This window comes from Poecilia formosa, unplaced genomic scaffold (genome assembly GCF_000485575.1).
Source record: "Poecilia formosa unplaced genomic scaffold, Poecilia_formosa-5.1.2 Scaffold17, whole genome shotgun sequence".
Classification (NCBI taxonomy): domain Eukaryota; kingdom Metazoa; phylum Chordata; class Actinopteri; order Cyprinodontiformes; family Poeciliidae; genus Poecilia; species Poecilia formosa.
Genome location: NW_006799956.1, coordinates 1,668,782 through 1,696,730, shown reverse-complemented (window position 1 = coordinate 1,696,730; position 27,949 = coordinate 1,668,782). Strand labels below are relative to the sequence as shown.

General features: G+C 41.5%; 1 protein-coding gene across 4 annotated transcripts in view; it reads right to left on the bottom strand.

The window, feature by feature from the left end:
• Positions 1-983: 983 nt before the first annotated feature.
• Positions 984-27,949, bottom strand: part of shisal1b (shisa like 1b) — a 51,369-nt gene continuing 24,403 nt past the window's right edge. For 3 of the 4 annotated variants that reach the window (XM_016668778.1, XM_007546711.2, XM_016668779.1), the window contains 3 exons: positions 26,378-26,591; positions 22,478-22,691; positions 17,704-18,013 (listed from right to left, as the gene is read on the bottom strand). In XM_016668778.1, coding sequence (XP_016524264.1) covers positions 17,704-18,013; positions 22,478-22,691; positions 26,378-26,444 — 591 coding nt within the window. In that variant the 5' untranslated portion in view covers positions 26,445-26,591. Of the gene's footprint in view, positions 4,523-17,703; positions 18,014-22,477; positions 22,692-26,377; positions 26,592-27,949 lie in introns of those variants that run through there. The other variant, XM_007546712.2, reaches the window with a different exon arrangement.

Sequence of the window (27,949 nt, the reverse complement as noted above, 5' to 3'; positions counted from 1 at the left end):
ATAATGTTTTAGAATCTGATCCGATCTTTAAAATTCTCCACGTCGCCAACCCCGCTCTGTCTGCTGTGTTTCCTCGACTGATGCTTGTTCGCTAATGTTTTCTACCAAAACCTTAAGGGCCGTCAGAACAGCTGGAGTTACACAGAGGATAAATTACTCACGGGTGAACTCTATTTACCAGCTCAGTAGCGGTTCTTAGATGAATGGCACCCTGGGCAAACCTCTCCTTTTGCCGCCACACAACGCCTACGACGACCCAATTTATGAAAACATCATTTCTTCACATCTCCTGTTGTGCAAAGTAAGAGGTGGTGCTTAGACACTTTGTAACTTGAACCTCCCTCAACTTCAGCTCGGTGTGAAAACCCTGATCAGATCACCACCGACAGAGAAATCCTTTTATGTTTTTAAATATGTTGCTTGTTAGGGGCCTCAGAATAAAAAAGAGGCTAAATAGAAATGCAGCTTCAAATTGTGACCTCTCGTTTTTTTACGCTACTTTTTGTAGCACAAATGAAGTTTGTGGTTATACCATGACAATGGTTATAAAAGATTTTAAGGAGTATAAATACTTCTTCAAGGTAATAAACATAAATTAGTAGCAATAAATAGATCTGGCAGTACTGCCTCTGTTTCTTTCATGATGTGTTTTTGTTTTGTGGCATGTTTTATTTCAGTAATTTTTCTGCTCCGCTGTACGCATTTAAACAAACCTAGAGCTGCAAGCAGTTATCAGTGGGTTCCAAGCTCGACCAATAAAAGAAAAGTATGCCCTGGCCCTGCCCTCCTTTCCTTTCTGCTTCCTGTCGGTCTGCCATCATCACCTAGCATTTTTGCCTTCACACGACGAACTGTATACTTTCACCATAGTACATTTTAAATCTAATTTTAAAGGCTCGGAAAGTGTGGCGCTTTGTTCATTACCCTGTTGATGATTTTCCTTCCTTTTGCGAAAGAGACTAACGTCACACAGAGGGATTTTAAACACACTGGAAAAGATAAAACTTTATTTCTCCCTTTTGTGACAATACAAAGTCAACGAGTGCAATTACAATCTCACTGGAAAAGTTACATTCTATCTAGTAGGAGGTACATAGACAGAACGCGGTGCACACCATCGTCTTCGTCGTCCTCATCACCACACCCAGGGAAAAGTGAGGTATCGACCACTACAAAGCTTCTGTGTACAGGTGGGGATTTAACTGTAAGGCAACTGTTACCATGACAACCTGGAGAGACCGAAACAGCTGTGTGCTTCCTTTGCCCCCCGCCCTCCCTCCTCCATCTGTTTATTTATTATTTATTTATTTATTTCAGTACAGGAGAAAGGCTTGAGCTGATACGATTAACAGTACCACATCACGTCAGGCCGGAGTAAGGACTACTGTCTACGAAACAGAAAACATCACACAAAAAAAACCAGGTTGGAACATTGAAAACAAGTCAGGATTCCCAAAACATCTCTGGACGATGAACTCCGTCTAAGATCCTGCTACTACTCGTCGGAGGCATATTGAAGTTATTTTCGATTTAAATTCCCTGGGTAAGACTAATGCATTTTATAACTGGTGATATGTTAAAAAAGAAAAAAAAAAAGGTCTTCATACAGCGCTCCAAAATATATTAATATAATTGTAATTTGGGGACTATTCTCCTGCCACACCCTGTTAAAACTCTCACCTTCCTGTTTGCTGCTGCTGTTCTTCGCACTCTGAGCGAGAGAGAGTAATTTAAAAGCCAGAACTTGAGCTGTGGGCCAATTATTTCGCTTGGACACATCCTGCCTCTTCTCTGCCCCCTAGAAGTTGATGGCACAAGTCATCTGGGGCAAGCGCGCAATTAAACTTCAGCTACTGAAAGTGGGAATTAAGTTGCTCTAGTGGTTCAGCAAATTTGAATATTATTGGAGATAACGGGGAACAGATGACGCTGGCCGCCGTTCGGCTCCACTTAAACTTCACGGAGCGCTGAAATTAAAGAATCAAATCCTCTATCTGGTTTGTTTTTGCTCCACCAAACTGTTTGGAGTCAGTGGTCTAATGACCACAAGTGACTGTGTGACTTTTCTACCAAAACAGTTTTTTTTTTTCTTTTCTGGATTCAGCACCTGATTCAGCCCAAAGTATTAACCTTCAGATGATTGTAGAACCGAATATCATCTTTATATCTTTTAGTCAGTCAATTAGTTATCACTTTGGTGTTTCTGTAGTTAATATTCTAGGCAAAAGTGACTCTAATTTCCCTTTAAGCCATTTAAAGGTGAATACGTAGTCGTTATGACTTTGTCCACTGTGGCAGATCATTAAGTGTGTCTAAATGGGACACGACTGGGTGAGTAAATCAACAAAACAAAAGGACAAAACAGCTGAAGATGTTTCTGCTAGTTTAAGATAAAACTCAAGCGAAGCAGTCCATTCATTAACGGAGCAAAACAGGCGACGGACTAACAGGTACTAAAAATCAGTGTAGGTTGTTATATTTAACTCGTTTATAATTACTCGTCAATCCAAAATAAATAAATAAATACATTTACAGTGCTGTGCAAAAGTGTTCACACCCCTCGGGGTTCATCTCACACTTTGCCACGTCACAACCACGAACCTCAGCGTATTTTCTGAGAGTTTAAAATAAAATCCGGGGCAACCAGCTGCCTTTCGGCTTAAGCTCGGTGCAAATCCAAGTGTTTGACGAAGGCCTCAGGTGGGAGAAGCTGCTCTTTATGTGGCATGAAGACAGAAAGGGATTATTAAGCTGTAAGAATTCCTATTTTTTTGTTTGCCATATTTTGTGTTTGGGGTTTTTTTATGCATACATGAGGAAAAAGGTTCTCTGACCAGATGAGACCAAGGTAAATTTTTTTTGGCTACGGGTAAAACACCACGTTTGGAGGAAAACACAGCAGATCACTCTGAATGTACCATCCCCTACAGAGAAACATGGTGGCGGCATCCACAAGTTCAGACTTGAGCTATTTGTCCAAATCATTGGCAAAATAGATTTTTAAAAACACGTCACATTTTTCTCATAGGTCACAGTTACAAGCTGCAAAAAAATACATTTGAGGGTGTGGTTGTGATGTGAAAAAAAAAAAAAAAACTCGGTTTGAACACTTTTACAAGGCACTGTTTTGTGGCTTTAGGCTTTTGATTTGTAAAACCAACAAAAAAGGGACTTGAAAATAACGATGGGCATTTTGACTCGTATTTTCCAGTAAATAACTTTTAAGTCTGAAAGCTCCGACTGGATGCGTCTCTCCAGTACAGTTTTCTTCTTCCACAAAGCGGTGATAATTTAAGCTCCTACAAAGCTGACACAGAAATCCTTGGAGACCTTCTTTAGAGTCCTTTACTCTGAAACTCATACGCGGTCTGCGGTGCTGTACATTATTGCTGCCAGTGTTGACGGGGCCTGGATGGATTTCCTGTTTTTTTTTTCCTTTTCTTTTTTTTTTTTTTTTTTAAATCATGGCTAATTTCTTACAATTATCAATTACCGGTACAGGATACAGAGTGCTCCTTATAAAGGAGCTTACGGTTAATCAATTGCATCATATTGCTAATGAAGCCGCCGCTTGCGCAGCTTCAGACGAGTCGTAACATTACAAACTAAACCTTAAAAGTATCGGCCTGGCTTTTGTTGTTGGTCTGAAGGCTTGTCACCAAGGATTGTGGACGTGTTTAACTTGGCATAAAGCTTCCTGCTGCTGCGAAGGCATCCCTGATCCTCAATAATGTTCTGGGTGAAGAGACAGAACCTCTGGAGGACTTCATGTCAGGATCATGAAACCACCAGAGGATAAACTGTGCGATGCTGTGTCTTTGTCAAGGAGGAGTTAAAACGTTTTCTTATAAGATGTTTTTTTTTTTTTTTTTTTTTTTTAGCATCACTGAGAACACGTTTGTCTGGTTTTAACAAAAAAAAACAAACAAACAAATAAACATTCTAAGTGAGATGCTCAGCATCAACCTAAGCTGTTATATGTTCAGAAAGTTAGCCACTCATAGAAATTCTCCTACTAGTTCACATAAATAATTCACCAAATAGATAATCCACGACTGTGTCTAACTGCTACTGAACACAAAGTGACACAGCGGTGTGATAAACATCTTATATCTACTGTAGAAAGAGGAGCTGTGTCTGCAGGCCGGCGGGGTTTCAGGGTTTCCAGTTCGTCGCTCCGCGCCACGCCGGCTTGCTTTTAAAGGATCACGAAAAACCCTCTAAGAAGTAAAATGAACCCGTCTCTCCCTCTCCTCTGCTGAGGCTGCAGCTGAAAGAGTCCTCTTTGATCATCTCTTCCTAAAAAAAAAAAAAAAATCCTGCTTCTGTCCGTCCTCGGGTGTTTGTGCTCATTACGTATTGGCAGTAGTCACTACAAACTACTGTGGTATGGCCAGGCCGAAGGTGGTGACGTATCTGAAGTCCACACAGAAGAAGGGGTTCTGGGACATCTCCTCTGTTCTGTATAAGGAAACCAGGTGTTGCTACTCTTCAGTTTGTCCACTCAGCACGCAGCATTATTCTGTTCAAAAGGAGAAAACAACAACAACAACAAGGTCAAAATTAACCGAATTCATCTCAGATTAAGATATGACACAGTCGGGGAATTAGTTGTTCGATCGCCTGCTAATTAAAGAGATAAATGGAGTTTTCTTGCATGAAAAGAATGAGCGGTTTATCATTTATTTGCCAGTTGCAGTGATCTTATTGCGATGTGAAAAGATGTCGTATCAAACAAGAATCGACACGATACACAAAGAGTAACATTCATCTCTTTGCCACAATGTGTTCCAGGTTAACATGTCAATTTGGATCACAATTGTGAATCTACCTACTGCCATTTTGTCCCACCTCACTTGCCATCTCCTGTCTGTGAGCAAGTCAATTCATGCTCATCTATTTTAACTACATGTATTTTTTTTATTATGTTAAAGTAAGTCGTTCTTTATGAAGTGAAAAATGTCACGAACAACTGTAGCCATCCTCTTAATGAGGTTGCCAACAACAGTGTCTTCAATCAGAGGCTGCTTCTTGTTTGGTGTAGTACAGACTGCTGCAGGAGAGCCAACCAGCATCTGCAACAAATCTTTGGATAATACGAGTCACAACATTTAATTTCCTTTCCTTTTTTCCAATTTAATGGAATCAAGGGGATTAATTATCGTAAAAATCTCTTGTGTAACTTAATAAAATGGCTTTTATTTTCTGAAAACTGTGTTTTCCGTGTAGCTTTGATCAGTGTTTGTGCCTCCTTCATTTTTAAAATATAAAAACCCATCCAACCAAAACATTTATGTGCCTTCTTGCCGGTAGATGAGAGTTATTGGAGCCATAAAACCACATTTCCATGATTGGTTGCCATAGAAAATCTGAGTTGTCCCATTGAGGGGTATGAATTGAGCCACGGTTCATAGAGGATGTCCTGCCTTAAAAGGCACAATTATATAACCAAAAATATTGGGTATAATGTATATCAAAACTGCAAAAATAAAAAAATGACAAAATGGTGAAATTATTAACAACCTACTGAATGACAAAGGTTTTATTTCTTACAAACAAACCAGACGTCTGACTTGTGCTCAATCGTTAAACGTCAAGATTCAGTCCTCCGGATTCCAGCTCTAAACGTGTTGTGTGTCAGCATCTGTCAAACGACTTCAGGTACAAGTTAGCAGACATTTGCAACAGCTTTGTGCAAAGGTGATCACACTTGGTGTAATAGAAATAGTTGAAACGTAAAATGAACATCCATCACCGTCATCCATCAGTTTGAAGTTAGGCGACAGTTCTTGCCTCAAGGAAAGATTTATGATCCCTCACTTTTTTTGTTGGTGAGCTTTGGATGATTATGGAAAAGGTGGAGATTAGCTCACAGCAGCTCGGGAAGAGCCTGTTATTGATCTGAAGGCAGCTGTAGTCACAGTGACCGAGAACATCATTGGGAAAACAGTAATATGTATCGTAAAATCAAAGGTTTGGCAGTGATTCAGAGAAGACTTAGAGAAAAATACTGTGATCAGATGAGACAAAGGCTGCGTTCACTCTGCAGCCTGAAGTCACCCAGTTCTAATTTTTTGGTCAAATCGTTTTTGTTTTTTTTGCTGTGGCTGTTCACACTGCCTAACATATGCGACCTGTATGTGTTCTACAATGTGAACGGCGGGAAAGTGTCCCGCATGCGCACTAGAGGGCGCAATAGCGTCAGCGTTCTCAGTGTTCTGCCAACTGCCATAAAGAAGAAATGCTCAGCGTTTGCCGAAGTAAACATGGAGGCTGACGGTGGAGCTTAGCTTACACGAACGAAGTTGTTGCCCAACTGGAGCAGCATATTAACTACTTAATCCTCATTATAGTCTGTCATGGTTGTTGTTTTTCTTCCCGGAAGAAGTAATGATTATGGGTTTCTGTTTGTGAAACTGCTCGAGGAGGCTTTTGTTTCACATTAGTAAAACACTAATCCGAACTGAACCGGTGTGCCTCCGGCTTCACGGCGTTGAGGGGTCGGTGGACGGGGTCGTGCTCAGCGTCAGAGAACCTTCTTTCCTCAACATGAAGACGGATGCGGCCTTCCAGCATGAAACCAACCCAAATCATATCATCGACAAAGGAACATCAACAATGTGGCGTGGCTGAGCCAGTCTCTAGATCTCAATCCAACAAAAGAAAATAAAAATCTGTAGGCGGGATCTGGAGCTCTAAGCTGCCAAGCAGCTGTTAAAAAAACTCTTACTGCTGTGCTTGCCAACAAACGCTCCTACAATAAGAACCAAGCTATGTTTCTAAAGCAGATAAAAATGTTACTTCACTCAGTGGCATGGAAGTCATTTATTTATTTATTTTTTTACTTTTATGTTTTTTTCTCCAGATTTTTAAAATACAGCTACCACAAAAAAAAAAAAGAATGCTGATAACTCTTTTGTGAAAAACCCTACAAAATCAGCAGGAGGTGAAGTAATTATTTCCTCTCTACATCTTTTTCTGCTTTCAGTGCACATTCAGACTGTCATCACAACAAAGGGAGACGAATAAGCAGCACCCCGCTGCCTTTGACTCTGAGGCCTTCTCAGGTCTGACATGCTGTCCTCGCCAGTGAAGGCGGACAGCCCCGTTTTAAATTTTCTCCACAAAGAAAAACAAAGCATTCGGATGTAAAGATGCACCAGAGCAGCTGACAAGATGATTACATGTTGCTGCCCTCGCTAGTCTTCCCCAGAATGACTAATCAGTTAAAGTAATCATATGGGATGGCTGATGATAAAACATTTAATTAACATTTTCAAATTAAATCGCTCATTTAAATGCAAATGAATTTTATTGAATAATGTGAAAATCTGCCCAAGTTAGAGATTTTATTTAAAATGGTTGGATAACTGGCTTCTGCCATCAGTTCACAGTCACCATGTGAGCAATGATAACAAATCAGTTATGTTAGTAGTACTGACAGTATGTATATGTTTTGTCTTGTAACATCCCAGCACAAATAGCTTATCCAATGTTTCTGAATTCTTGAGGATAACTCAACAATCACTTCCTCAATCAACTTTCCTGGTAAAATAAAGGTTAAGCGAAATAAAATAAAACTGAAGTTTGAACAACAGAAACTGGCCGGTGCATTTTTATAAACAGTTATCCGTTCATGTTTTGCTCAAAAGCAGCGGTCGTCATTGAGCGTTTCAAAAATGTACTACTCTCCAGGACCAAGGCTTGCTGGGAAAACAGGGAAACTTGATGGAGAATATAAATAAATGAGATTAATAAAAACCCAGAAATTTGATTTTGCCAGTATCTAAAAATAAACAACAACAGATCAACATCTGAGATAAATATGGTTGACCTGAAGATGGAACCTATAAGAACACATAAGGCCTCCGGTCGGTAGTTTGAGGATAAACCATAATGCTGAGGAACACAGTGGATCAGATGCAGCGCTGTAAAAACACCTCTAGTGCTTTTTGCATTTAGATTACATTACAAACAAACTTTTTGAGGTTTTATAGAAGCCTGCTCAGAGCCCACCAGAGAAATGCAATTTGGTTGAAGTGTTAGTTGAGTAGCCAGAAAGCAAATGTTCACCGCACTGTTCAGATCATGTGAAATCCCAGTATAATCGTTTATTAAATAAATCAAAATTTGCGGTTGAATTTGAACAAAATGTGAAAACACTTGGAGAGGTTGCTTATTCGTGAAGGTAATGAAACCAAAAGTGCCAACACTTTTGCCTTGTTATTTGACTTTCAATAAAATGAGGTACAAGTCTTAAATTAACATTCAGTTAAAGTTTATTTTCTGTTTAAAACATCTAATAAATGTATCTGGAGTGTCTTAGCAAATCTGGTACGACTTTAGAGGAAACGTATTTCGTTCAGTAGGTGATATTTAATAAGACAGGAAAATGAATCCATTCATGTATCTCAGTTTTATGTGCATGACTAAATGACCATGACAACAACTCAGCTGGACGTCAGATAACAAGCAGATAACTAACGGAGCTTTTTACTCTCCTAAAAGCCGTTTTATTACTCAGAGGGCCACAGGTCTGCATCATTAAATCCCTCCGTCGATACGGAGACGGTTTGGTTCCTACCGGACAACACAGGGAGGCTTTCGCTTTGCGGCTGACACCGTCTACGCTTAGGAGCTGGTGCTTCTTTGAGCCTTTTGGTCAACATTGTTCTTTATGTGGGGGAGAAAAAAAAAAAAAAAAAAAAAGCTTATTGGTTTTTAAATTCAGCTCACAGTCAGAGAACAGAAGAACCAATAAAACGGGGTTTGCTCTGCTTTTTCAAAAAGCTATTAAATTTACAGGAATATTTTAGGAGTCTGTAAGTCTCGTCAAGACTCCAAGCCCACCTCCGTCCTACGAATCACATCCACCGATCTCTTCTGCTCAAATGAGCCGAGCCATGTGTACGCCGGAACCGGGAACAATGAGCTTTCCGCTTTTCTGAGAATAGGTTTTGTGTAAAAGCTGTTTTATTCTTTTTTTTTTTTTTGGGGGGTTTCGTTTTAAAGGCGTTTGCAACTTGGCAATTAAGGTTTTCCAGTTAATTCGGAGGTTGTTCAAAAAGGGAATTTATTTCAGGAATTCAAAAATTGGAAACTCGGGTATGGATTCATCCTACACTGGGATTTAAATTCCAAATGTCCATATTTTGTGTAAAGAAGACAGGTGGTTTGACAAGTAAGGAAGTCATCTACATTAAACCTGAAGAAACAACTCTAACCAGAGGAGCTGACATCAGGTTTCACTTAACAGCCTTTCAAATTTGCAATTTCGAACCAACAACTCGGCATTGTCAGGTGCGTGTTTCGCTTAACGAAACGAGCTACATTTTTAATTATTTCTAATTTCCTGAGCTGCAAATCCGTGCAGGCCAAAGTGAAATTTTAAATACAGCAGATGTCCCACGTGTTTTCATTACTGCAAAAGCCAAATGTAGCATTTTCAAAGACCCAAACCTGCTCGCCCTTCTCTCTCTCTCTCTCTCTCTCCCTTCGACAGAGCTCTGCGTCCGTCTGTCTTTGTAGCATCTATGATGTTAATTAACTCACACCACATGGAGAGCTGCATTAATTGGACAAGGTCTTGGCGTGCTGCTCCGTGGACAGACAGGCCAGGGATAATATTATAATGCACCGTTCCATTATTATCACAGAAAACCAACCGGCGGGTTCAAAGATGGACGCCAATGTGCAGCAGGCAGAGCGAGGCTTTGATCACGCTGTGGAAAAGAAAACGGGGGGAAAAAAAAACAAAAAGGTAAAATGTTGTTTCAGCCTCCAGAGCCTGAGTCTGAGTCAGCTTCCTGCAGAGCAGATGTTGAAGTGCAGGGGTTTGGGAAGCTTAAAGTAAGTGATGTAACGCCACGCAAACGACGATGATGGCGAGAAGATTTACTACACACGGATGGTAACGCTGAGTCACTGCGGGGAGCTCTGCTTGGAGACGCCTGGTGAGTCAGGTGTGCGCGCCAAATATGGCCACAGATGTCATTTCGCGTGGTCCGGTCTCTCCACACGGCGAAGCTCAGCTGGTCCGCTGAGCGCAGAGCCCAGATCGAGTGGGCGGATGTACTGCTGCTTCTCAGCGCAGAGTGACTTATCAGTCGCCAAGGGACTCAATATGGAGCTCTGGCTGATTTTGCAGCGGTGTCATTTAATGTTGCCCAACATCTTATTCCTTTCCGTTTTATATACTGTCCTGGCAGATGCTCGGACTGATTCAAACCAATAATGAGTCATGCATTTTTTTTTTTTTAAACACGAGCAAGGAAACCTCTAATGTGTCTCATCTTACTGCTCGAGATATTTCTGCAGCACAAACCAAATCCAGTCGGACTTTAAATGTCAGCAGCTGATCAGATCATTTTTGCAGGATCTTAAGAGTGGATGCTCTACAAAGAGAATATAAAATGAGTTTTGATCAAGTGCAGACGATTCTCAGCGCCAGCTCCTTTACGGTCTTTTGTGAAACCCAGTTGGAGGTGAGCTTCGCCAGCACCTGGAACTTGAAGTGGACAAACTCACGCCTCGACCTTTTTCGCACTTTGTCAGACTGCAACGACAAACTTCGATGCATTTTATCTAATAATAAACCATTAGAAAACAGTGCAACATTACGAAGTGGAAAGGACGAGGAAAGAAAGTTTTCAAAGTTATTATGGGTGCTCATAGCACTCAACCCACCCTGACACAATGCCTTGCAGCAGAGTAGCTGAGAGATGCATGGAGGAGCTGGAGAGATCCACAGCTCAGGTGGGAGAATATATTGGCAGTATGAGTGACAATAAGAGTGGTGAGAAAAAAAAAATACACTGGTCAGAAAAATAAATAAAATGTCTTCAGCAGAGAAGCAGGAGTTCACCTTCAAGCAGGATAACAATCAAAAACAGCCAGACTATGATTAAATGGTTTGTATTCCTTTGTTAAAAATGACTAGTTTAAGTCAAGACCTACATAATAATGTGTAAAAATCTCTATATAGTTAAGTCTGTACAGCAGTAAAAGGCGCTTTAACAAAACGCTGACATAGGTGAGCTGAACACAAATGAAGGCAACATTTTAAATCATAAATCAATTTCCTTCCACTTCACAACAATTTTGCAATACTTTGTATTAGTATATCACATACAGCCACACCATGCACCGGAGTTTTTGTGAAGAAAAAAAAAAAGTGAAAATGTTCAAATATGACCAGATTTGTAACATCGTGTCCCGTGTTGTCTCCTCGTTTTAGCTCCTTTTGGCAACATAACATGAAGTGAGTCTGTGGAGCAACGATTCCACAATTATTTAGCAAATTCTATCTTGAGGTTTTTTTTTTTCTTTCATTCTGAGAGGAACAAACTGCCTTGATTGAGAATCTTTAGTTTCTGATAGACGCCTTGCTTCACAGACCTGAATAGATCAATCAAACTAGCTGCTCTGATTGTAGGAGCTAGCCGTTTCACTGGCCACGCTGTATGCTAATGCAGAAAGAAAAATCAGATACAAGCTTTAGGGGGGAAAAAAAAAAAAAAATCAATCACCATCTCCGATGTCGTTGCCATTAGGCTTCCCATTACCCTGAGAGTAAACTTCCATCTGCAGGCAATTTCCTGTATGCAAAGAACCGCTGCACCGCTCCAATAAAACCCAAGATAAACCACAATATCGGGTGGACTCAATATTTTCCCCTTGAGCGTAATTTGCTGAAGAGTGAGGATTAAGTTTTCTATATTTGCTCAATCCGAAGCGAATATGTCGAATGGCGGAGTTTAATAAACGGTATCCATGGAGAGAAAGTAGAAGCGCTTTCTCAGGCCGCCTACGCTGAAACCTCCCAGCACATCCTCAGCAGTGCAAACCAGCCGGGTCCCGTAGCGAAACGGAGAGCGGCGTTCCCACTGCTGAACGCCGAGCTGCACTTTCTCCCTCCGCAGAAACTTCGACCGGATCGCTGTACGGTGTGCACGACGCCCAAGTTTCAGCGCGACCCGGGTTTGTTTTTAGATGCCGCTGAGCCAGTTTTGGGACTTGACCCACACTCTGTTTATTTACATTTGGCCCGTCACATGTTAAACCAAGTGGACCCAGTTAGTTTCTGAACCATTTCCCTGCAAGCCTCCCTCAGGCGGAGGGGGTAGGGAAAAGATCCCCACAGATAAAACAAGGGGCCGCCTGATGACGCACTGCATGGGCATCATCTATTGCGGCACGCTGTCGGCCATTTTGGTTGCTTAACACTTTTAAGAAGAAGTGTGAGCATTATCAGCATTCACAGGAGAGCTTAAATGTGTGAAACTGCAAACGCGCGCTTCTAATCTCGTCCTGAGAAACTGCCTGTGACTGAATTTAGCTCCAAGCATCTGTCATGTCGCTTTAGTGATTGTTCAAGAGCTGTTTTAGGTTTCGATAGGGGCCGGCCTGCTGCTTTCTTTCCTCTTCTTTTTCTTTTTTAAAGAAAGCAGAAACTATTTTTATAGCAACACATCTCAGACAAGATATGACATCAATCTTGACCAAGTTAGTGTTTGACTTTTTTTCTTGTTTAAGAGCGTTGACGTTGGCTTCCCTTGTTAAACTAAACATGCACTGCCTTGTAAAAGTGTTTACACAGCATAAAGTTCTCCAGATTTATCACAGTACAACAAGCTTCAATGTGCTATACTGGCTTTCAACTTGACATACCGACACAACGTAGCGTACGTGGTCCTCACAACTCCTTCACTTGCTACGTCCAGCTAAAATATAGAAGGCCAGACTGCGTGACGTAATGTTTACAGTGGCCAACCATCCGGCTGGTGGATTTAAGGCAAATACACTGAAAATCAACCTCTCTTCTGTTTTAGCGTCAGTAATTTCTTGCCGTTAACACACACCCAAAGCAAACGGCGTTTACGCGCAGACCACTGGGTTTCAGCCAGTGGTAGTTTCTTCATTACCAGAGATGTAGAGCAAAACTCAAAATGCAACTGATGTTTTTATGCAGTACTCTTGAAATAAGACAAAAATAACTTGAAAGTAACTTTTCGGCGAGATACATAAGCTTGGTTTGTAATAATTTGTGAATATAGATTAAAGAAATGTACTGGTTAAACTGGCAGATTTTTTGTTTTTTTATTTTTTTTTACGTAAAGCAGGAAAAATGCTTTTCATGTTTGCAGAAGAAACCAGACAAAAAATACTTGCAGCACAACACTTTAGAATATCTGACATTGGTTTTTATATGTAACGCTCATTTTTAGGCCAAGTTCCCTTTGGTTCTATGTAGCTGGCTTGATTTAAGCCCGACTTTTGATGTATTATCAGCCAAAATCGGGCTCATATTTGTGGGTTATTGAACTTATGTGAAACAGGCTTTAGTGGTGGCAGCATCATACTGTGGCGGTTCTTTTTTTTCATTAGGAGATTCAGAGAATATGATCAGAGTTAATAGGAAGACTAGCTAAATGCAGAGCAATAAATAATCTGTTGGGTTTTTTAAAAGATTACATAAATAGGACAACAACGGTAAACATAAAGCCAGAGTTACAATAAAAAATATTTCATTTAAGCCACATTTCTGTGCTAAAGCGATCCGGTCAAAGTCCAGATCTAAATCCAGTTGGAAATCTTTACAATTTCCTTAATTAGTGGAAAAACGTCCGATGGTAACCCAAACATCCCAAAGGAGAAAGTCTGGCGATCTCTCTGTGGATTGGAGAAAAATCACAGAGTCTCTAATAAGAAGAACTAAAGCCGGTGTTCTGTCAGATAGCCATACGCTGTCAGGATAGCATACATGCAGTCAGTACGCATGCCCGCGCATGCGCATTAAGAAGTCCGACCGTCAGTGGAGTTGTCAGTTCAGCATACGCAACAAGTTATGACGAAAATAAGTCATTAAATTGTTTATAATATGACATATTATGATAACTAGATGAATATACATGCGTTGTCGTGTTTTCAAAGTGTATTTAAAGCAGGTCTGGCTGCAGCTGCAGTCAACTACAACACACGCCCGTGTAAAACTCATTAACCCACTTAACCGCTAAGTCAGGATGCTATACTGCTGTTAATAACAAAGTGTATGATGATCTACGTTATGATTCTATGTTGCTGATTAAATAAAATCATATGGTAATGACAACGTATACATGTCCGAGCTAAGCGTACGACTATCTGACAACGTATGCTGATCTGACAGAACACCGGCAGAGACGCACCAACATCTCTGCAGCTGCACTTATAATAAAGCACAGTTCCACAAATTGACTCTGAGAGCTAAATACAATTACACACCACACTATTCAGATTCAATTTGCCAAACATTTTGATCATTTTCCTAACATTTTATAATTACACTCTACTTTGCAATTGCAGATGTGTGCTAATTAAACCGTGCTAAAATTGCTGAACGTGACAGCTGAGGGTGTAAATACTTTTACAAGGTGACATGGTTAACAACATTAGGTCCCCCTTTAATCTGTTGTATTTCAATACTTTCACACAATCCACCCAAAAGCTGGCACACAGGCAGTAGAGAGGAGCCTAAGCCAGCCTAGGATTGATGAGTCCCATCATCCCAAACAGACTTCGTGTCTAATGAGGAGGCTCTGTGGATCTGTTGAGTCTAAGTTAACCACGTTTCCACTGGCAGAGCGGTCTCCAGATCCCCACTCCTCCCGTCTCTGGGTCCAACGCAGTCCACACCGCTTCTCCGAGTCATTTGTCAAACCGTCGCCAACATTAAATTATCATGGCCCAAGAGACGCCGTCTACCTCGAGGAAGAGACCGAACCGCGGTCAGAGAGATATGGGCGCGCCGCATCCGAGACGGAGACCTGGATGAAAAATCGCCCCTCGCAAAAGCGGATGTTTGTTCGGGCCGCGTTCCCTCTATTCTGCGAGCTTTATCATCAAAGTTTGAACAGTGTCTGGCAAGAGAGGAGGAGAAGATCCCCCCACCACTTCCCCCCCACACCAGCCCTCCGTTGTTCACTCCAGGTGTCGTAAATCATCTCGTTTCGTCTCAACTCCTCTCACTTCTGGGGCTGACGCACCTTGAGTCTTACTGACTGCTCTCAGATGCAATAAAAATAAACACAGAAAGGATGAAGGATGGTGTTTTCCAGAGAAAACACCACTGAAAAAAAAAAAGCGGTTTTTATGTGACCCAGAATACTTTCATTTAGCTTAAAGGAGTTTTTTTCAGACCTTTTTCCTAAAAACAGGCGCTGGATGAACTCAAACTAACAGGCACTCACAGACATGGAGGCTAAACGCTCTGCAGGAAGACATTTATTAGGACAGAAGGATGGGAATCTGTGTTCCTGGAAGATTTTTATCTGCTGTTGCCTGTAAGCCGTCTGCTTATCTCCATGTTTGCTCTTTAAAAGGAACTCAACTAAATGTTGAGCTGGATGCTGGAGCCCCTGTTGACTTCTCAGGACGTATCCTGAAAACAGTTATTTACGCTGCTAGACCCGTGGCCTCCCCGCCTTGTTGCTTTTGAAATAATAAAGCACAGACTACAAAGAAAACAAACAAAAGAAAAGATATATATATAAATGTTCTTTTGAAAACAGGGATAAACAACATTTCTGAAGCCAGTCACCTCACTGGTATCCAAGCATCTGCTTCATTCTCCGTTCTCTTCCAAATGGCAACGGTATCCATGTTGGAAATATGCTTATCAGAGCAGAACAAATCACATTGTGCTGTACTCCACAGAGGTTTACGTAATACACCTGTGGATATTTATTTTTTCTGTCTGCGTGCAGCAAATATTAACCATATATTAGCAAACCCGTGTGCATCGATTGTTTTCTTTTTTTTTTTCCAGAAATCATGTAAATCATATATTTTATCCGTTACGTAACCTCCGCTGCGTCCAGCCTGCTGTTAACGAGACGCCGTGGCCTCAGAAGGAATATCCAAGGATAGCATCTATATTTTATTATGTTTATTACGGAAGGGCGGCATAGCTTGTTTTATTGGATAAAACATGAGCGTGCTTCGCTCTAAAGCTCCCACTGGTGAGCATCTTGTGGCTGTGAACTGCGTGGTGACATTAACCAGATACCTTGCGAAGGTAAAAAGGCCAAGCAACATGAAGATGTTCAGCTCTGACAAACTACTGCACTGTAATGTTTTTTTTATTTTTTTTTGGAGGGGGTAAAAGCTAGGAGAGAAAAAAAGAAAATCCCGGTAGCAGGCGATGTGTTGGAAAGATTTTAAAGCCCTAATTATTTCTCAGTAGCCAGAGGTTACAGAAGCGTTTCATGGCGCTCTTGATTAATAATTTTGTTATGGTTTCATTTAGGTATTTTTTGCTCCTGACTAGAAGAGCCTATTTGACAATGTTTAGGCAAAATAAAAAATAAAAATAACTGATAGCCATTGTTCGATTGATCATCTGTCTGCTGTTTACCAAGTCTGCGTGATGTATTAGATAACAGTGACAGCTTTTGTGGCACTAGAGCATCCTCTTCATCAGGCTGTTCTTCAGTCAGAGGCTTCTTCATGTTCACTGCAACACTGATCGCTACAGCATATCCCTCCTATCCACAGCCATTACCGGTTCTTTGAAAAAACCCTGCATAATATGAATTCTTACAGTTTTTAGGACTAATTGTGCTAAATTATAAGATGCTACAGGCAGTTTAACATGTGACCTATGCAGTCATGGTGACGACGCGCCATAAAATCCCAGTTAACTCCAAACACAGCGACTCCTCTCACACACACGCTGTAACGTTGCCTTTGTTCCCAGCATTAATAATCAATCGCCGATCACCACGGAAACGCTCCTTAAGTGTCCCATACAACTAAAATATTAAGTTATGGGGAAATAAATTAAAAAATAAATACCCCCTTGTTTAATCATTCTTAAATAAGGGATGTGCCACATTTCTTAGGGACGGTCGAGTTCACTTTCAGTAGCCTATTTAAAGCCAGACCAATAAAAAAATAAAAATAATACAAACCCGTCTAACAAATATGTTAAGAGGTATTAAAAGGCGACAGATTATGACCAGACCTAAACTCATTCAAGAGCACAAGAAATAGACATTAACATCTGTTAATTTGGAAAGGGTTACAAAACAAGTTGTAAAACATTTTGAGCCCAAAAATCTGCCTCAAACAAAAAAGTCTTGATTATCAAACTCGTACAACTTGACATCAGTTTGCGATTTTAAACTCAAGGTCAGATGGGTTATGCAAGCAGGATGATGAGGTTGGGAATAAAAGCTTTTTCAGAATCTTGGTAAAAGATTCTGAAGTGGACTAGTCAAAACCTGAAGTCGAATCTGATTCACATACTGTGGCATGACCTTAAACCATTAATTAATTCATTTATCACTATTCATGATGTGGTGCAGCTAAATTAAAACAGTTCTACAAAGAAGAGTGGACCAAAACTCCTCCACAGTCATCTAAAATACTCTTAAAAAAGACAAACGCTGGTTGGTTGGGAAAGCTTTTTTTTTTTTTTTTAACTCTAAGATATAAAGCAAACCTTTGAAAACATTTTAGGTAACCATTGTGCGAAATTTGAATTTGTTTGATGATCTGAAGAAAGAAAAAAAATCACCAGAATCCAAAAGAGGGCAAACACCCAAACAGATATTTTTAAAAATCTGCACAACTTGTAAACCAACTAAAATGTAATCAGTGCATCTCACTAGCACTACATTGAACTACCTGCTCCTTTGCATGGCATGTGCCGTGTCGAGAGACTCACCATGCGGTGGACGTGTTGTAGGGCAGGAGCGTGGGGCTGTGGCTCTCTCCTCTGAGGCTGTGTCTGGGTTGGTAGTGGCTGCTGGGCACCATGGGCTGGGCTTGGGCCTGGGCCTCGCTCTCCTCGGGCATGGACCGGTGCCACTGGCTCCGGGCCTTCTTCAGCCAGCGGCCGCCCAGACCCCACTTCTCCAGGTAGATCCGGCACAACTCGTAGTTTATGGCTGAGTAGTAGAGGAAGTCCAGGGCCAGCAGCACCATGACGAAGAAGCCGTAGATCCACACGCCGACCAGGGCTGTGTAATTACTGCCAGGAGAGAGAGAGAGAGAGAGAGAGAGAGAGAGAGAGAGGGGGAGCAACAGCACGGCTTTATCTGGGAAAAGATGATGATTAACAGTCTTTACACGCTGAGAGCTTCCATTTTGATATTCTAAAAGCCAAGCTCCCAAATCCCGAAGGCTGCGGTGGTGCTGCCAGGTGTGAACGTTCGCTATTCACTTGGCAGGACCAAGATGTTCATCCAATTCTCCCTTGGTGAAAAAAACAAAAACAAAAAACAGTTAGATAAATAAATATAAACCTCCATCTGTTCCCTTTGCAGTTTCTTAAAATCAGCTGCACAAATTGGAGAAAGAATTTAATTAGCACAAGAGACTTTTTAATCCCCCCTCATTCTGGCTTCCACAAAAAAAAATAAATAAAATAAAATAAAATAAACATCTCTTCACCTCTTACAATTTTTTTTCTCCATGCGTTGCATGATCCGGCTGGATTTATGTGGGTCACATTTGAACTACTTTAGTCTACCAGCGTCCATAAAGTCTAACAAGGTAAGCGAGCAAAAAAAAAATAAAATAAAAAAAGCTTCCCCGAGAAGTGGGAGACTAGGCCTTTGAGCAAATGGGGGATATTAAATTATCTCTGAGTGTGACATTTCTCCTTGCGTTGGGACAGAGGGCATTTAGTTGGGGGAATATCCAACAAATGGATGAAGAGAAAGAAGAAGAAAACTTAGAAAAAAAACTACTCTGACTCAGACGAGGAGCTGACACTCAATATTACTTGAAAACAGAGATTTATTTGGAGGGAAGCAAATTTTATTTGCCTCGCTATCCAATTACAGCAACCGCGCTGATTAACGGCGTGATAAACCGTGATGTGAAAACGCTTCTGGATTTGGCAAATCAAGTGAATCCTATTACGTTGTGAAACCTCAGAGCTCTATAGATATTAATCTGGAGAAAACGCTTCAAATGGATGTGCTGAGCTGCCCCGGAGGTGCATTAGGGAAGATGACTGCTGCCTCTGCTCTCAGATCTGCAACAATGCATTGCTCACCTCACCTGCATGGTCCCCACTTCTGATTTAGAAACAAACACTTATTAAATCTTGTGAGACGCGTCGAGGGGAAATGTTTACAGCACGGTGCTATATGTGTTCAGGAAGAAATTGCGCTCGTTGCTAGGAGGAAATTGTCGACTCGTTATTAGATACGTGAACTTAAATCCCTCTAAGGGTAGATGATGCAATTCATCAGCTATCAACAGCTCCACTTTCCCTGCCTGTTTTTTTTTTTTTTTTTTTTTCCAGCATTCATTTTAATGTGACTCCACCAGTTTGCCTTGCAGCAGTCTAGAGGAGCTGCAAATATCCAGAGCTCAGATGAGAGAATCTGTTGACAAGAAAACTGGTTGTGCATGCCATCACTATGATCTTTATGAGTCAAAAAACAAAACAAAAAAAACCACACACATTGTTGGAATACAGTCATAAGACGCCGTAACTGCAGCAGCTTACGTCGTATGACCTTAATCCATTTAAGGACACAGTAAAGAACAAGCTCTGACCAGATGAAATGGGAATTGAGATGTTGGGATGCTTTTCTTTAGCTCAGAGTTGAATGGCTCATCCTAGGAGGTAGAGACTGTATAAAAAATAAATAAATAAAAATAAAAAAAAAGCCTGAGTTCAAGGCAGAGGTTCGCATTCCAGCAGGAAGACATCTCCAAACGCACAACCGAAGCTAAAGCAGAAGGCTTTAGCTTCTGCTAAAGCCAGTGCGGCCTATTCAAAGTCCGCACTGATATCCAGTTGACGCGATGCTTGAAAAATGTTCACAGACACTCACTGTCCAGTCTGACTAAACTTGCTCTCTTTTGCAAAGACAGATGGGTAAAAACGTCCATCTCTACTGATGTGTATGCCACACTATTAAGTTTTTTTTTTTTTTCCCCCACTGTTTCAACTTCACTATATTGTGTCGGAGCAAAACATAATACTTCGAAAGTTGTATTCGTAACCACTTTCAAAGTTAATAAAGTCGAAGAGGCGTAAATATTTTTTTGCGTTTCCTTTCAGCTCCTGTTTTTACCCTGACGACTCCTTCAAAGGTCAAATGCCCTTTGGTGTTTAACACCTGCAGCGCTAAACCTCCAACCTGTAATAACATTTCCACCATGTGGTGTGAGGACAGAGCAGAGTTGTGGCCACTTCTTTTTTTTTTATTTTAGCTTTGCCAATGGTAAATATCAAACCCGCAGGCCCATCACCTTTTGAGCCAAGATGAAAGAATTGCTCACTGGGCTTCCCAATGCTAAAACTGAAATACCACGGCCTGCTGGGGGAGAGAAGAGGGGCAGCGTGAACCCACTGCATGCTGGGAGGGCATTAGTACAAAAAGCTGTGGTTTTGCCACCTAACCCTCCCACTGAGAGCTCCCGCAGAACGAGAGCCACCGTTTTTCTGTCCTTCACGCGGCAGAAATCACCTCAGCCTGCAAGCGAAAAAACCCGTCCTGCAGGTACATCGTACCACGGATCCCCAGTACGGACCTAACTATCAATCCTTTCCATCCAGCAACTGTATTTTGATAGAAACTAGACAGAAAAAAAAATAACATAACAGAGGGCATCGGAGCAGCAGGGTCGTGGGCAGGTGCTTTCAGCATCTGCTCTTCACTTTCATGCTTCTGAATGCTTCTCTGTAAGCTGCGGCTCCATGTCGACGAACCTCTTCAGTAAAAGGTGAACCGTGCCAACGAGTGGGACGGCCAAGAGAAAGTCGGTCCTCTTGCAAGAGTTGCCGTTTAAAAAAAGAGACCTTTTGGTCCAACGAGGGTGCAGGCGGAGAGTCGCTGAAGAATCACCACCACCACCTTTTTCCCATTGATCGTTTTAATTAACAGCTCTTGTTTATACCTCCAGTTTATGTCCATGGTTTGGTTCCTTCCTACATGCACTTCATATCAATAATCAAACCATTTGCAATGCTATGTAGTTTGGTGAAAAATGAAGGAAAAAGCGAGGGTACTTGGTGTTTTATTGGCTGATGTACTGTTTTGTGTGTGTGTGTATCTGTGTGTGTGCCATGTTTAGCAACAGCTGGGATGAGCCAAACCCCCCTCCTGTGACCATGAACAAGATAAAACAGGCGAGGAGAATGAATAAGTAAATGAATGAATGATGTCACTACATGATTTATCCATTTATAGCCTAACAGTGTTTCATTTCTCGGTCACGTATTTTCCCCGAGACGTGACCGTGACACATATTTACTAAAAAGAAAACAAACAAAAAAAACATCCTGGATATATATTTTGTTTTTAGCCAAAATGCTCTGTTGATGTTGTTTGGATGCAATTTGGGTCGTTTTAATCAAACACTGGTGACCCAGTTTGTTTTATTAGAAACCAGAAAGCTCCACGTCGTCCTTCATTTTTAACGAGTTGTACAACGACCTGATCAAACGCCACTAAATCTCTTTAACAAGATGAAATGAGAAATGTAAGAAGGTGAAACAATGTAGATGTCACTGGGTTGTCATAGCGATTCTAGTTCGCAACAGAAAATGACTTTGTTCTCTGAATGTTATTAGCATCTTGCACAGGAGAAGCTAGCAGAAGCTAACGCTAGCTAAGTTCATCTTAGGCATTTTAACACATTTCAGAGCCGGAAACTCAACTCCATATTATAGCCGGTCCAAGGCAGAAGCAATCAAAGCTGCCAAATGCATTAAATGTATTCTCACATAATTCAGATCTCAACTGCTCATATGTACAGATGATTGTCAGCGCATAAAACAAAAGATTCAATTTTTTATTCAGGAATTTGAAATAACTTACAAAATAGTTGTAGACTGAAAAAAGTATGATTTTGATTAACAGTTGTAATAAAATCCTGAGAGTGTAATAAGTTCTCGGCTTTTGTTTGAGCCGGAGTCGCATCACATCTGCATATATCCAATCTCACCCAGTTTTGGTAATAAGTTATGAAACCAGGGCTCTTGAATTTGCAACACACAAACAGTCTCGCTTGAAGAATTTCACAAAGAAATAATTTTCTTTATTTTAATAAAGAAACATCCCGTTCACGCTGATGGGCATATTTGGAAACCTGCATCCAAATTACATTGTTCTAAAGACCTGATGCAATATTGGGTCAGCTCTGCTCAGTATGCTGCTCTAAAGCCATAATCCAACCCTGTGGTATTAAATCAACCCAGTCCATCTTTGATCCAAGACCCCCATGTTGGGTTTATTTTTTTAACCTTTCTTTTTCAAAGGTGTGCGACTTTTCAAAAGTGCCAAAGAGTTTTTCCACCAAAAGTATGGGAAGATCCCTTTATGCTTCCTTCTGCACAGAGCGTCGAGGACGATTTAAACGACAAGAGATATTCATTGTAATATTTCACCCTGATTAAACCTACAAATCTTTAAAAAAAAAAAAACCTTAAAAGGAAACAGGCAACGAGGCAGTTTTAATGCGTACTTACTTGTGTGCGTAACCGTCTGAGGTGGTGGTGAGGTTGACCTGCATGACCATCTGAAACTCGCTGTCGTTGCAGCAGTACTTGAAGGCCGTGTTGTTGTGGTGACAGCAGAACATGTAGGTCTTGTTGTCTGAGAGGCGCGGGCAGTGGAATCCAAAGTGGTACCGCCCTTTATGGTCGAAGTAGGGTTCGCACACCCGGTAATGAGCCGAGAGAGCTGCAGCGTCGGAGGAGAACACAAGTCATTGTTGCTGTTTTCAGATCCGTCCACTCAAGAGCAAATGTAACTCATGACCTTTGAGGCAGAAATTGTGTTTATCTCCCGGCTCTGAAACCCCCTTATTAGATTTATTGATGGAATACTGCTCTTAAAGGAAAGGTCTCGCAGCCTGCAGCTGCTGCACAGGAAGACCTCTGAATACCTAATGTTGTTCTTTTTGTTTGGCTGTTTGCTTTGGAAGCTGCTGGACACAGAAAGACTCCCGTGTCTTGATAGCGCGAGGAACGCGAAGCGAGCGGGGTTTAACTTGCAAAAATAACCAAATATGAACAGCGTCTGGCAAAACCAGACACAATCCTCGCGCGCGTAATTGTTTCACGTGATTTGAAATAATTACCAACAAATTCCTGGGTTGTGTTCTGGTCGAAGCCGGAAGGACAAAAAAAAACTCCTTCTGTTTTATGTGGAATCTGAAGATACAAGGTTAGAAAAGGAGGATCATTATAAAGTAAAAGAAACCCACACTGAGCACATGGTAATTCTTGCTTATTTGCATTCATATATAACTGTGCTGTCAAGTTCCTTCAGCGTCAGAGCGAGATAAATATCTGCGTTCTTGCTGTTTACTGGGAGAAATGAAATAATGCAGCTTCTGCTAGTCGAATCGGGCAGGAAATAACCTTTTTGTTGACATTGAAATCTCGGGAAAGGATTTCCACGTGAGCTCCGTCTGACAGCAGAACAACTCCATAAGAACAAAGAATGTGACATTAAAACATGCCACAACTCTTCCACTTTTGTCCTCACTAATCAGCGCTATAGCTACTTAGCATAGTCTCATTTTTACTACCAATAATAATAAGAGGAAAACATATTGCAGCTCGCAGTGAGACAGCTGTGCTGCGCCGTGGCGGTATAAAAACCGCACAGAGGACATTTATTCACACACTTAATGAGCTCAAGCACTTGCTCTCTTACCCGTAAGACTGGTGCATACTCATAAAGAAAACTGCTGAGGCTGCCTTCGTGTGTATCTCTTTTTAATAATCTTGAACCTTTGTTTGAACAGGAGGAAGGCGCAGAGAGGAGTCGACGCGGAACAACGCAGGCCGTAAAGTAGCTTTAAAGGCTGACAGGGAAATAAGGAAGCAACCTTGCAAAAGCATCAACGCCCCATTCCGTCATGTTACGACCACAAACATCAACGTTTCTAATCAGGATTCTCTGATATTCCAACACAAAATAGTGTGTAATTGTGACGGGTTTTTTTTTTTTTTTTGTAGTTTTCCCAGATTAATCCTCTTTTTGCATGATCTGTCACACTGAATGGCCACTTGCTGGGTTTGAAGAGAGACTCCTGAAGCCTGGACTATTTTATCTTCTCCACAACTTCCTTAGAAAAAAATAGCTAAATAGTCATTCATATTTTTCCAAGATAACGTATTGTTGGAGAGCGTTCAACAATATGTTGTATTGTTGCAACTTGTTTGTGGATATGCTAATGTGATTTGTTGCTCTCTCTTTCTCTCTCTGTGCCTCATAATCATCAGACAAAGCGTGAATAAAAGGACGCCCGTCGACATGACGTGCTCTCGTGTCACTTCGGCTGTAAAGTAACTCGTCTTTGTCTCGGGAAAGCCTAGAAATCCGCCTGCGCTGGTAATGAACGAATTGTTGCTGCGGTTTAGTTTGGAGGTCCACTTTAGACACGAGTCTTTCCGTAACCTCAGGCGGAGACGGATCGGTATTTGAAAAGTCGTCCTCTAAGAAGGTAATGAGGTTCGGCCACGCTCGACTTTGACAGCGGCGAGGTTAAATCACACCAGATCTCTGGAGCAAAGCGAAACAAAAACAAAAAAAAAAAAAGGAAAAAGAAAAAGGTGGACGGCGCGTTGAAGTGATGAGAAATTACGCTGAGCTTTTGATTCAGCGAAGCTGGTTGAGAGGAAGCCCGAGACGAAACCAGCTGCTCCCCACGAAGCTACCGCCACTGTGACGCACACCCACACCTGCTTAATTTCATTAACACCTCCTGAGATTCAGGACGCCATTAACAGCTGGGCTCTCCCCGACGCAGTTTGTTTACAAGCTGAAAACCACCGCGGCTCTTTGCAAGCGGAACAAAAAGCCTCTGAACGTCAGAAAGCGTTCACACGGCATTCCTGTTGATCTATCGCTGCTTTCACATCCACGAGTTTCTTGCCTCTCTTGTTCCGAGGCATTAAAGTTAATGATCTATTTTATTTGACTCTCATTTAAAAGAAGAGGAAATTGAATAAAGCAACTTCTTATTTCTCAGAATGTGAAATAATGGCTTAATTTGTCTTTCAATTATGAAAACAGAGAAGAGAGAGCTGAAAAGCAACATGGCTGACTGCAGATTTAGCTGCCTGAGTTAAAACAAACCGATTAATGTTCAGAGTTCACCAGTTAATTACTTTGAATTTCACGTGGATACATTTTTGACTTCAAATCATCCTTGCACACTCATTATCACTGACTAACTCCCCTATTTGGAAAGTTGAAGATCTGGAAAAAAAAGAACCGCTGATTTGTTGCAACGTTTAAAAAATAATTTTACAGCCAAGAAGTACAAAGATAGGTCAAGCCATGTCATCATCAAGGAGGGAAAAGCACAGATGATGATGTCATGGCTTTGGAAGCTTCTGATAGGCTAACTGACTTGTCTGAGCTGATTGGAGAAACGCCTGCGGATGTGTCTGCGTTACAGTATATAGAAATATGGACACAACATCTACAGACAATTATCTATAGAATCTATAGAGGTTAAAACTCGGGCGAAGATTGATCTCTAAGTGGTTGTAAAGTGGACAACTAAGTCAACGTTTTGGTGTGGCCGTCACAAAGCCCTGATCTCAGCCCTACAAAGAGTTCGTGGGAGGATCTGAAAAGGCGTCTGTGTCGGCGAGGCGGCCTACTGACCTGACTCGGCTCCACCAGCTCTGTCAGGAGGAAGTTTTGAAAATCGACGCCAGTTCAAACTATTTAAAGGCAACGCTGGCACAAACACTCAGTAAATGTCTGTCAACTTCTGACTTTGGAGATCTGAACAAACACATTTCTGACATGTTCTCTTTCTCATCAAGAGACATTTAGCAAATGGAAATAATTTTGGTAATTCAAACTGATGCAAAACATGAAGTTTGGTCTGGCTTCACTTCAGACAAAGTAAAGCTGTTTGTGTCTTTTTTTTCATCTATCAACTTTATATATTGTTGAAAACAGAAATAGTGGCAGATGAATGTTTTAAAATCAATTTAATGTATATAAGCATTCTCTGTTGCTTGTATATTACAGTTGTTCTTTTTTTTTTTCAACAAACGTAGCCCCCTTTTTGGGCTTTTCCTATCAAATACGACAACGTTTTGGCTCTAAACGCAGCATTTGTCCTCACATAGACTCTTCTGAGCCTCAGAAATCAACATCTCCCAGCTTTTTCCAACAAAACGTTGCACATTTTGTCTTCTCTACATTTATGTCACGACCTTACAGGCTTCTTTTTTTTTTCTTTCTGAAACGACGTCTGTCTTTTAGAGCACAGGGATGAACGTCCCCCAAAGGTCTCACACGGGTGTCTGCCGACCCCTCTATAATGAGACAAACTTTTGAAGGGGGCCAGAAAGGCAGACTCGCTGATGGACATAATCCTGACTTTCACATACCTGCAGTGGACAGCAGGAGGAAGATGACCGTCAGGACATTAAAGGACTGCCGGCTGGTGATAGTCATCTTCTTGTCCTCATGTGGGAAGGAGGATGGGAGCAGGTTGGGGAGGATGGGGGAGGGGGAGGACCGCTCTGTTTTAGCTGGATGTGGGCATCCTCTGCATGCTGACAGCTCCTCTCACATGGCTGCTGCTGCTGGGAGACAGGACTCCTGATGGGAACAAGACAAGCAGGGAGAGAAAAGATTAAGATATTTGATTCGGGTTTCTGGACGTCCTACCTAAACCGGCCCGACAACTTGCCTGGGAGCAACGCTGGCGACGGCGGCTCCCTAAATGTGTCCAAAATTTCGCGTAAAGTAATGGCTTAATTGAAACGAAGAAATTCGACGGCGGCTAAACCGGGTTTCTGTGTTCGCCACTCGGTCCGACTTATAAATATCGGCAACTTCAAGCGATCAGCTGGGAACAGACACAAAGACGACAACGTGACAGCTGGATTATTTCAGCAGGTTGCCGCAGTGAATCATCTGTATCCTGACATCCATCCAGATGTCATTTTGACACATTCCTCCTACCTCCAAAGTATTATTTGGGAACATCAACAACCCCATTTCTCCCCACCTGGAGGGACAGTAGAGTAGACTCAGCAGAACCATAAAACTGATCACACAGTATTGCTTTTAAAAATATGTGTAAATGACCCACAAAATAAAACATGTTAATGCTCGTCGTTGAAACTGATGAAATGTAGAAAGGTTTTTTTGTTTAAAACCTCTATTAGGAATTCACTTCAGTGGGTCCTAATTTTTATTTCTTCAGCAGATTTCCATTTAAAACTACTTAACGCTGACCAATTTTTTTGCTCTCCGCAAAAACACTGACAACAGGAAGGAAGATTAGGTGTCAAATATATTTTTTATCACGAGCGGTTTCGTCGGCAATACCTCTTAAAATTAAACTTTAATCTGTTTTTTCTTTTTAATGTCTGAGAGAGAAGAGATAAATCAAAGCTAATGCGATTCCGTGACTTCGTTTGAACATGGAAATTGTGCAAGTAATGCAATAAAAGTGCAGTGTTCTGAGAAAAAAAAAGAAGTGATGTTTGTATCAAATATTTAATAAATTGCAGGGAATCCGCTCCTGCAGCACGGCGTCAGAGTTTGGATCGTGAAGCTGCTGGGGAGCACGTTGCTTATAAATGATGCATTGTGGGAGGTCATGCACCCTCCTCGTTCCACCGCTTCCCTTCCCAGTTAGCGTTCGGAGCTTCGTCTCAGCTCCCTGTCCGCTGATGGTAAGTAAGATAAACGAGACGCCGGTGCAAACCTGCTGAGACACGCACCTTCCTGCTCCATTGCAAACGCGTTGCTTCAGGAGCACAAGAAGAAAGCACGCAGCTTCAGTTCGCTAACGCTAATTTACGTCGACGAACGAGTGAGCGACTTGCGACCTTAAAGTAAACGCGCTCTCAAATACAACGGATCCGAGCTGCGCCTATAAATATTCATGCGACAGTAATTTCACTGTTTTGCCGAAGTGTGCCTTCAAAATTGACCTCTAAACTTTT